General features: G+C 51.8%; 1 protein-coding gene across 1 annotated transcript in view; it reads left to right on the top strand.

Moving 5' to 3' along the window:
* Nucleotides 1-1126: 1126 nt before the first annotated feature.
* The window catches only part of PPP2R2B (protein phosphatase 2 regulatory subunit Bbeta), a 113633-nt gene continuing 103143 nt past the window's right edge, over nucleotides 1127-11616 (top strand). Inside the window, exon 1 of the mRNA XM_082006111.1 lies at nucleotides 1127-1208. Within this exon, the coding sequence (XP_081862237.1) occupies nucleotides 1130-1208 (79 nt within the window). The 5' untranslated portion in view covers nucleotides 1127-1129. The remainder of the gene's footprint in view (nucleotides 1209-11616) is intronic.

Genomic DNA, 11616 nt, shown 5'->3' with positions numbered 1-11616 from the left:
CCTGTCGGTAGAGTAATTAAACAGCGGGAAAACAGAGGGTGTGAGCATCAGCAGCTTATCACATTATTTCCTTCCAACCTGCCCTCTTGATGCTGCGATATTTCCCATTATGTGCACCTGAGCAGGCTGCGGCAGGGCACGTTTGGAGTGCACTTAGCTGTGAGAGGCTTCTGCCTTAATGAGCGGGCTGTGATTGAAAAAAAAATTAGAAACATCGATTCAGATCTGTTCCACTTCTTAAATGCTGCCGGTTCAACTGGGTATCGGAGAGTTGAATCAAGGGCGCTGCCTCGGAAGAGTCCGTCACGTAGCAAACTGTTTGCATTCCGTGCCTTAATTTGCGCGCGGTGGTTTGTACGGGCCTTTCCGGTCCCTCTCGGTTACCCCCTGGTCTAAAAACGCCCCCCGAACGCAGGGGGGCCGCGAGAGCGGCGCTGCGCAGCCGCCGCGGCGGGGGCCGCTCCGGCCCCCCGGGGCGGCACCTGCCCGGCGGTTTCGCACTGGGAGAGCCGCAGAGAACGACAGACTGCCTCAAGCGCTGCCCCCCCGTGACGCGTCCCCCCGCGGCCTGGCCGCCGGCTCCCCGGGCCGGCCGGGCGCCCCGCGGCGCGCGCCTGGCGGGGCTCAGCGCCCACAAGCCGCCGCGAGCGAAAGGCCGCGGCTGCCGCGGAGCGGAGCGGGCTGGGGCACCGCGGAGCCTCCCCCCCCGGCCCCGGCCGCGGGCTCGGGCCGCTGCGGGCGCTGGGCGGGGGGTCTGCGCGCCCCTGCGCGGACGGGCGGCCGCGGCGCGGTGCTCCAGGGGTGTGTTCGCGGGCAGGACGGGCTTAGTCAGCAGCCCCGGCCGCGCCTCCGCCGATGCAGCGGCGGTGCCGGCCGGGCCGGAGCGCTGCGCTCCGCTCTGCCGCCGGGCCGGCAGCATGGGGGGCGGCCGGCCGGCTCCCCCAGCCGGGCAGCCCCAGCTGCGAGCCCCCGCCGCCTCTGCCATGTAGGCTGCCTGCGCCCCGCAAAATGCTCATGGATTGAGGAGCGGTTGCGTTATTTTCTTCTTTATTTTGTGTTAGCGTTTTCTTTAGCTTTCTACGGGCTTATTTCCTCTTTGTGTGCGTTTGTTTGAACTCCGCGTTGGAAGATGAAATGCTTCTCGCGCTACCTGCCGTACATCTTCAGGCCGCCGAGCGCCGTCCTCTCCTGCAGCTGCCACGCGGAAGGTACGCGCCGCCTCGGGGGGCGGGAGGCGGCTGCTGCGAGGCTGGCGTGCATCGCGGGAAAAGGCAGAAAAAGGCAGAAAAAACTGCTCGGGGGGCGTCCGAAGGCTTAGCGGAAAATGACCTTGTTTATTCCCGACAGTGCTTCTTGGTGTACTGGGAGCTCCGCGCAAATAAGCGAGCAGCAGGGCCGACTTAAGGAAGACTTTCTAGTTACGGGCCTGCTCGTTTTTCGGGTTTATGTAGTTTGTGAATGCAGCCTTTAATTCATCAGTATGTTCCCGAGAAAATGGAGAAGTCATACTTGGCACTGCCAGCGTTTGGCTACCTGTGCCCTCTCCCTCCTCATTCAGTAAAGCCTCTTTTCGGGTCTCGGCAAAACAGCTCTGCAGCTATTTGGGATAAATGAAATGTCCTCAGCAGTGTTTGAACTTTGTATTTTCTGGGTAGGAATGCGAACTATCAGGTTTGTGTTCACTGAGCCTTCGTTGGGACTTCTCCCATGGGGAGTGCTCGTGCACGCTGATTTACAACCCCGTGTAATAGAACTGCTTGCGCGTTTGCTGTGTATGAACCATCAGACAGTTTTGTGAATCATCTACAGCCGTCCAAACGGCTCCGTGGGATCACGGTTTCACGCTACTGCTACTCCCCTATGTGGAACCACAGTGATTTTCCTTATGCACCCTAACCAGAGTTAGTTAACGAGGAAAAACACCCCTGCTGTCACCCAGCTTTCTACAGACTAATTCGTCTAATTTGAGTCTGTGTGCATAGACTGAATTACCAACCTTATCCGTGAGCAATGGGAAAATCCAGACGAATGCTGTAGGGATGTATGCTTACAGCCGTTTTTGAGATGATTGGCTTCAGTCTCTGCCTACTGTGTGTATCTAGCAAAAAAGAAATGCTGTGGGGAGTACCTTGCCATGGCTCCCAGTGCCTTGACCAAGAATGTAGTAAGGCTGGAGATATGGAGTGGAAGGGTCAAGCAGGAAGGACTGGGCTGTATATGATGACATTCCAGGCTAAAGTATTTTATCTATTTAGGTTGCTATATTTTAGTCCAAGCAGACAATACAGACTTTTTTTTTTCTCAGCTCTCTGGAGTTCTAAGCAGATAAAATTACCCCAGCAGGTAACTCGGACTAACCCTGGAGTTCTTTCTTCAAAAATTTTTCTGAAGATTTATTTTGTTTCTGTGTTGACTTAGTCCAAAGGCACAGCTCCTTAATATATTCTGGATAAGTAGCTTTTGGATTGTTCTACTGGAATAAGTAATTCAACGGAGAAGCAGACCTTGCTGTTTTAGGGGAGGTCATATGAGACTACTGGGGGGGGGGGGAAGGATTAAAGAATGCCACGCCAGTGTGTCATCTATTTTTCTCCATTGCAAACAGTATATAAAGAATGAAACTTGTACAGAACTGTTTCTCAGACCAATTATCAGGTGCATATAATTGAATTGGGGTGAAACTGAGGTCTGGAGAGTTTAAATGACTCAGTTACAGACTGAATCACCAGCAGAACCGAGAAGAGAACCCAGGTAAGAGCCTGACCCTGCCTCAGTCCTGCTGGAGTGGCTAAAAAGGCCAGTGTAGCGTGCGAGAGCCCTCAGTGTATGATGTGCAGCAGGAGCAGGATGTAGTGCTTGTACATCCACGTTTCGAAGTGATGAAGTTGCGATTTGGTATCTCTGGTTCACTCTCGGTGGAGTGGAGACTCACAATCGGGCAGAACTATTCACGGGGTGGAGCCGCCATGCCTCGGGGCCAGGTTCAGTCGGATGCTGCCCTGCTCAGTCTTTCAGCCAGGCTTTACTCCGCAGGCAGACAGAAGGCACGGGACGGCTGGACCCGTCAAAGAGAAAAGGCTCCTCTCCTCGCCCAGCCTTAGCCAGAGGAGAGCCTCCTTCCAGCCCCTGCACCACCCTCTGTGCTCACCCCTTCCTGGCGAAGGTGTCCCTCCAGAGACCCTTCTGACCCCGGCTCCATCCAGACCGAGACCTGAAGGCCCGATGTATTCTCTGTTACCTCACTGGGAGAATTCTCTTCTTCGCTCATCCCAAATTCCCAGAGGTGCAAATAAGAGATGTAGGTCAGCGAAGAGTCTGGAACAGAGAATAAAGACTGTGCACAAAGCTGTAAAAACCTGAAATTCAAGTATGCTTGTTTAGCCTCTTCTGGCACTGCTTATGAGATGGTTTTAGAAAGCTGCAGCTGAGCTGTCCTTTATTTCTCCGCAGCCTGGTTTGTTCCTCTGCTCTGCTTTGCTGTGCAGTTACAGTCCTTGACTGGCAGGGCCCATGGAAACGATCCAGCGTCGTTATCATTATTGTGGAGGTGCAGGGTTATGGTAATGAGCAGGAAGGAGAGGGTGCATCTGGAGGAAGCTGGCGCAAGTGAAGCGCCTTAGGTGGTGGACGTGGCGTGGCTGAGCAGGCGAGATGCCGGCTTCTCTTGTGTGACCTGTTGTTGCCACCGCTCTCCTGATGCTCGTTGTCGTCCAGAAACGCCCGTCCTCCTCATACCGAGGCGTGTGGCTTAGGATGCAGGATGGCACGTGCGTGCTGGGATCTTTTGAAAATACTGACTACTTGGGCCTTAACGGCACAGCTCAGGGACGCGTTCAGGCGTGGGGTGGGTGTCACGTGTTTGAATTCAGTCCCGCTCAGCAGCACGGAGGAACGCGCGCTTGTGTCCCATTGACCTTAAAGGTATACCTGTAGCTTGGCTCAATAAGAGCAGTTTGATGGAGCTTGAGCCCACAATACTATCCTTCGGACCCTGGTTGCTAGTCCTGAGCTGTATTTGAATGAGGAATATTGCTGTAGAAAAGTATTTCTTAATCTATTACTTAAGATGCAGAGCAGGTGTTTGGGTCTGCCTTGTTCTCGCAGTGGTGCGTGCACTGAAAAGTGACCCAAATATATCTTCCGACGTGAAATGCGCACTGTGGGCTTTGTCATTTACTATTTGCTGAAAAGGGCTTAAATGAGAGAGGGACTGGTGCCTTAACAGAAGTACCTATGTGTTAGTATCAGGCTGCAGCAGCCGCAGGCTTGGGATGTACATTTACAAAATAAAATGCTTTGGAATGAACACATACATACTGATCAAAATAACTGCCTGGTTTTTTGAATGCAAGCTCTTCCTATTTCTGCAACATGTTCAACTCGAGGATATCAGAGATCATTGAAATCCTTAGCTAAATAAACTTCAGAAAAAAAACCTTTGAATTAAGAAAACAATATCCTTTCCTGCAGATGAGGAAGCAAGCACAAAGCTGGGAAGCGAGTTCTCTGAGGTCATACAGTTGCCCGACTGAGTCATGCATGTGTTTTTCTTCCAGAATTTAAACAGAAATATATTTTTGTGCACTTTTCTGAGGAGGGTTTGAAATGTCGGCTGTTCTGCAGAAGTATTAATTTTTTTAGATACTTTAATTGATGTTTAGAAGTGTAAAATGACATGTAATGATGTTTAGACATTAAAATCCGTGGCTGTGCTTGGGAGATCCTTCACTGCATTATGAATTTGACAGGCCAACAACTTGAATACAGTTTCAGTAACTTCCAAATTTGGTTGATGTCGAGTTAGGCTGAATGTCTTGAATCACTTTGTACTTCACGCTGACAAGTGTAGCCGTTCATTGCTGCAGTTGTGGAATCTCTGCGATAGTATATTAGTTTGGTGCAGACACAAAACAGCAAACAGTACAAATGCATCTGCTTTCAGTTCACTCGCTAACATTGCAATTGATAGTAATTATTTAAATATTAATATTAATACTTTATCCAATATCTGAATTTACTGCTAAGGTCTAGATATTTTTTTTTAAATTGTACCAGAAAAATAATGATCCACATTTGATACTGCAGTGCTAAAAATCTGGACAGCACAATGAAAACACATTGAGGAGGTGTATGTCAAAGAGGCACTGCTACTTTAAAGTTAGGCTCAAAACAAATGTATGCTATAGGTTTTGTACTATTTTATTAACTCCAATCGCCGTAACGACGTAATAAGAAACTTTAGCACTTCTTTTTTACTTCCCATGTACTTTTGTGAAGGACCAAAAGAAAGTGTCCACTGGGCACAAGTCACGCTAGGCCAAAGCTCTGGAGTTCCGTCGCTGCCGTGAGTAGGCTCCAGCAATTACAGATCCAAGCGATTAACTCACTGTTTGTTCTGCACCAGCAAGCCTCGCTCTTTCTTGCTTTGGAGAGTCTGCCAGGAGCTCGCCGTTACCCGCAGCCCGTTCCTGCACGTTCTGCATTCATGCAAATGATTGAGGACGACTGGACCGGTAGCTTACGGAAAGCTGCGGCGGTGGTGCGTGACGACCAGTAGTAGCCACGCGCAGGGTTTGCAGCCATCGGTGTGAATTCTGCTGCGGGCTGGGTTCCGTTCTCGTGGGGCGGGGGGCGGCAGCTTCCCACCGAGCTGCGGGCAGATTTCCGTTTGCCTGGGAAACGGAAGACCTAGGAGTAAAAGAAAACTTTCTACGTCCAATGTACCCAAAACTGAGATGGTGCGCGACGGGCGCAGCAGGTCTGTGTCTGCAGCACGAACAGGGAGGAGCCGCTGCTGGCGGCGGCAGCTCTGAAACCCTGCCACGCTTCATCCTAGCCGGTGTCGGTGCAGGTGGGAAAGGAGCAACGCTGCCGGAATGTGACTCATGCTGGAGAACAGCGGGTGGTGGTGGGGAGCACGGGGAGGTCTTGAATCGCAGCTGCAGAGACGAAAAACAGCGGGCTGGCTGTACGCCTACCCGTCAGCTGGGTCTGAGTCTCGTTAGTTAACACCTCAGCTCTCGTTATTACCGTTCCGTGGTGGCTGCCCTGCTGGCTGTGCATCTGGCGCTTCACCCTGGCTTTCCTGGGAGGTGGTGGTGCTGGTGTTCCACTGGGCTCAGTGGGACCGCCGGTGCAGCGGTCTGGGGGTTCACACGTTCCCCCAAAATCCAAGTATTGGATTGTAAATCCAAGTATCGGATTGTAAAGTCAAGGCTGGAAGAAAACATGGGTAGACTTCTTAGTGGCATTTTGGAAGGAATCAAAGAAATAGCACTGAAGAGTTGCCTTGGAGTCATCTAGCAGGATTAACTGTACTTACTGGTAGTATTGACGTAGTACAGGGATTCTTATAGAAGGTCTTCCTCCCTGCTGGATTTGGCTTGGAACCTTACTCCCATCCAGCTGGTCTCTAGGCTCTTCTAGCTTAGCAATAAATGAGTTAATAAATTGACTTGAGATTTTTGAATGGGAGGAGATACACAGGAGAAAACCATGATGCCATATTGCTTCTCCCAAGATTTAAGTGACAATATTTAAGTGATTTTAAGTGATAATTGTTACAGTTAGCATGGAAACACACAGCCAGAGAAGTGATGAGTGGCTGGAGGTAAGAGCTAGGGAGGTCTCTCGGATCACCTTTCTGTTTGCAGCAGGCTCTAATAAAGCAGATACTTAACAGACGTGTCTTGTCAAACACATCTGGGTCCTCAAAGGATGCCAAATTGTGATCTTTGCTGGTGTATCCGTTCTAGTGCTGAGCTGTCTTCACGGTTGGTGTTCATTTATCTCTAACAAAAGTACCTGCAAGTTAAAATGATTCTCAGTCTCTGCTATGTAGTGCGCAGAAGAATTGCTCAGCGTTGGCGTTATTGTGATGTTGTATCTAGTCTCGTTCAGTTAAATTCCCTGTCTGAGCCTGCCTGTATAAATGAAGCTTTCTGAACCTCTTACTACTCTGGTTGGGCCCTTTTATTTTTCCCTTCATGTGGGATGGCCAGGAAGGGAACTGGTACTGTAAATAAGAAGATCACCCATCCTTAGTAGAGAATGCGTTTTGCCTATTTACCGTGTGGCAGTGTGCTGATTGTTGGCGGCTGCATGACCTTGGGCCGCTGGTGCTGCTAACCTAAATTCAGTTTGCGCTCTTTCCTGCGTCTGTCCTCCACCGCGAGGAGTTCTCCACGCGCAGTAGAGGAATTCTGGCCGAAGTGGTGAGTTTCTGTATTGCTGAAGGCGGTCAGTCACGGCTGTGTCACCTAACACCCTAGACTGTGAAAAACGAAGCTTTAAGGGTTAAGCTGTCAGCCTTCCTCACCCCATCCTCCTGAAAGCTTTATTTTAAAGCCAAGCTGTTGTCATTTTCCCTCCTTTCTTTTCCTCTGGGGAGAATCTCCAGTCCTCAGTACGCCTTTTAGGGGTAACGTGGGGTAAGATTAACTGAAAAGCGGAAAAGAATTCTGGGACAAGGAATTCTCTCTGGTGTGGCCGCGGCGGCTCCGTGGTACCTACGTGTGCCGCGGTTGCTGGCCCGGGGGAGCGGAGCTGAGCCCGGCGGTGCCCGAAAGGGCCGGGCAGGCGAGAGCCGTGCAGCCGTCGTGCCGGGACCCTCCTGCATCGCCAGCAGAGCCGCCGGCGGGTCGGCGGGTCCTCTGCCTTCGAAGGGCCTGCGTGGGTGCTGCGCGCGTTGCGCCGTCGGCGCCGGTCGCCAGCGGCAGCCGCGCCGGTCACGCTGCTGACGCCTTCCCCGGTCTGGCCTGGGCGTAGAGCTGTTTGTCCTTCTGCACGGCTGCCCGGGGGAGCCGCGCCGAGCGCGGAGCAGCCCTGTTGCCGAGCAGAGGGCAAAAGCAGAGGAAAAGAAATGAAAAGGCAGTTTAAGAAACAGGCTTTAAAAAATAAATGGGGTAAATATGATGCATTTGAAAATGAATGTTTCTTTCAAGGCCTCTGAAGAACGGCTGGCTCCCGTGCCCGGGGGGGCTCTGCCGGGGCTGCAGCTGCGGCGGAGGCACAGGGCAGTGACTGTGCGTGGCGAGGGTGGGCGCCAGCCCGCGGCGCAGCCCCGCTCCAGCCCGCCGCTGGGTACAGAAAGCCCTTGTCCCCAGTCCCCATCATCCTCCGAGAGAGGATGGAGCCCACCAGCGTCATCCCGAGCGGACGTCAGGGTGCCCCGTGGCTGTCGGTCCGCTGCCGGCGCGGTGCCAGCGGCTGTGCCGGGGAGCTCGGCCGGCAGCAGTGAGCTCTCCTCCCACCGGCAGCTTGGGTCTGTCCTGCAGGGAGTTTAAACAGAGAACGTTTGATCGTCAGAAATTACGCGTACTGCCGAATGCCAGGCTGCGCGTGCGGAGAGCAAGGGAGGGCACGGGCTCGTCCTGATCTCTGCTGCTTGGTAAGTCACGGCAACTCCTCGGTGTTCTGTGAAGTATCTCCTGTGTCTCCCTGGCCCCAGCGCACCTCGGATTTGGCTTCGTTGCCTCTGCGGGCAGTGGGAGTCATGCCAAAAGCACGACTGCCCATTTTGAGCCCGTTGGTGAATGCCTTCGCTCTGTGATGGGGCTGGAGTCTGCCAGGCTTGCCCGGAGGAGGTGGCGAGTCCTCGCGTGTCCTTGTAAACCGCGTCGGCTGCGGGCGTGCGTGGGCTCTGCTCCTCACCCCGGTTTGTACAAACGTGCAGCTACGTCTTACAAACGTGGATCCTGTGCTCGCTGTTCTGTATCGGTGTTCTGACAAAAGCTAGACAAGGCCATACCGCCTCTGCTTTGCTTTATGTGGCCTGGGGCTAACTTGGTTCATTTAATGGGATTACTCCAGGGAAGTTAATCTATTGCTTTAGGAATGCCTTCACCTGTAGTTTAATAATATTAAGTGTTCAGACTGTCCAGTGCCAGACTTATAAATTTCCCAATGGCAAGGTGAGCAACAAGCACCACTCAGGTAACCGGTGCTGTTAGTGAAACTGACTTTTAGCTCAAAATTAAATACTATTTTAGTGAAAAAATACACTAAATAATGAAACCTGTCTTTAAGCAGACTGATTATTTCCTGAATAGCTTGATACTCACAAGATTTGGGGTCCTTGAAAGGTGAAAATGTGACTTTCCTTTAAAATAAAGAATTTTGAAGTTACAACAATTCCCAGAGTAGCTGTTTGAATAAGAAGGGCTACCAAAATGTGGAGCAATTCCTGTGTTTAAGTAGCCCCAGGGTAACTATCTTTTTGTTTTCACTGAAGCCTTTCACAGTTTTCCCTTTTTCCGCATTTCACCATTTGTGCCACTAGCATTTTTGGATGTTCCAGCGGAGGTGACACGAAGGCCAGGATGTTTAATTACTTACGTTTGAGCTGATTTTAAAGCTTAGCTCAAAGCTGCCTTTAAGCCAGAGGGTTAGCATTTTAGGGGGTTTTTAACATGAAAGCCTAGCCAGAGGCACCTTAAAACTAAGCTGTTTACCTTAGGGGCACCTCTAGGCCAAGCTTTTGGCCTTTGGAATATTTTTGAGTGATGCATGTAACAAAAATAATTATTTCCTCATACGCTCCAGACAGCGGGTTCCTCTAATGGATGACCACAGAAAGTACGTTCAGGTTTTATCTCTTACCGTATTTAGATCAGTGGAATAGGGCAAGTAACAAAGTGAAGGAAAGTCTGCTTGGGAACTGTTTAAACTCTGTCTTAAAGCTCCTGATCGCAGATGTGAAACCGTCGGTGGAAGGGAGCGGCCGCAGGGACCTGCTGGCGGGTGGCTATCGCGCTCCTCTGGCCGCGCTCGGTCTCCGCACGATGCTTTGCCGCGCAAACCCTGGTCTGGGTGCTGGAGAGCGTGCTATGGCAGGACCCCGCAGCCAAAATCCTTGGCTGGGAGTGAACCTAACATACCCGATTTTCTGTTCATTCTTTTTTGAACACTTTAACTTTGTTATTACGATGACCCTTGTGCTTACCGTCAGCCTGTCAGTTTTGTCCCCGCAGTGTTGACCACGAGTGGGTTTATTTTTCTGGTGAGCCATTCCTATGGCTTCGACCGGAGTTAATCGGGCACCAGCAGCTGGGAGCTTCGCTGAAGTCCTGAATTACCCTGGAGTAAAACCCCCATAAATTAAATTTGAAGCAGCGTTAATACAGAATGGTATGTGCATTAGAGGTACGGTAGGATTGCATAAGTATGCAAATATGGTTTGGTGTAACTAATACTCTATAATTACATGAAGAGAGGCCATTAGTTTAAGGCTGATGGAGGAGAACAGCGATTTAAGATTGAGCTTTCTAGAATAATTGCATTTCCTGATTTAGCTGTTCTTTAATTTCTCCATCTGAATGCTGTATGAACCCTCGCTTTTTAGCGAAGAACATCAGACTTGCGCTAATCTCAGTTCTTGCATTTATCAGAACTTGTCCCACGTGCAGGAGTCCAACCGCCTGGTCTGCTCTTTCCGTAACAGTAAATGAGGTTAATTTTGTGCGGCCGTGAAGAAATGGGTTGTTGCCAAGGGAAAAAAGAGGCAAGTTCCCTATCCAGCGTACCGGGAATAACGTCCAGGCAAAGCATGGCGCATGAGAACTATTTCTCCTCCCAGTGAGCTTGAGGCCTTCTGTCCGCTACATCCACCGCTGCTTGCGTGGAGGAGGTCGGTGACGGCGCGCGCCGCAGCCGCCCCGGCGGTGCCGGGCGCGAGACGCGCCGCAGCCGGCGGGAAGGGAGAGCCGCAGGCGCGGTCTGGGCCGCTGCGGCACGAGGGGTGATAAATGTCCTGAGGGGGTGTGGCGGGGCAGCCCGGCTGGCAGGCGTGCTGCCGTGGAAGGGCAAGGTGCCCGGCCCTGCAGCTGCCAGATTCGGTTGTCGGCGTTCGGGCACGTCGGTGGTGCAGCCGGGTCGGTTTTCTCCATTAGAGAGCACTGGTGCACCTGCATTTTCGTTGTGGGAACTCGGGAGCTGGAAGTACCTTTCCTTGGCCGCACTGATTGCGTTTCCTTTGCGTTTTTTCTTACTCTGTCCATTTCGAGGCCTTTTAGGGGGGGGAAAAAAATAATTATTATTCATGTAGATACTTACAGGATTTTATTTTGCTCTCTACTATCTTCATGAATGTATAAAAGAGGAAGAAGGCTGTTTCAGCTGTTGCAGATACAGAGCTTTCTTCTTGCAGTTGCACTTTCAGAATAATTTTTTACCACAGAATACAGTAATGGCAAGATCCATGTTTTTTGTCCGAACGGTGATGCTCTCAGGGCGCTTTCATTGGGGGAAAAGGGTACAAGCCACTTTGAAAGATGTTACTGTTTCGTTAAGAACTCAGCTCGAAGTCTCTCTCCTTAGTGATACGCTAAATCTTGTCTTTCAAGGGGCAGAGTCAAAGGTGAGAGGGACGACTCGCTCTGGGCGTTGTTGCTCGATGGCGCGCTCCAGCGCCCGGCGTCCCCAGGAGGGACGACTCTGGCTGCGGGGAGCCGCAGCTCCTTCCCCACGGCAGCGAGGGAGGAAGCAGAGCTCTCCCCCGCCGTCTCGCTGGGGCGCCCGGAGCAGTGAGGGGTGCCCAGGCCGCGGGCGGGCGCCCCACCGGCGGCTGCGGTGGGAGGAGGAGGTCGGGAGCAGGCCCCGAGAAGGCGCGTGGCACCT

The sequence above is a fragment of the Phaethon aethereus genome (genome assembly GCF_964289735.1).
Source record: "Phaethon aethereus genome assembly, chromosome: 14".
NCBI lineage: Eukaryota > Metazoa > Chordata > Aves > Phaethontiformes > Phaethontidae > Phaethon > Phaethon aethereus.
The sequence above is the reverse complement of the archived record's forward strand: the minus strand, read 5'-3'. Positions and strand labels throughout refer to the sequence as shown.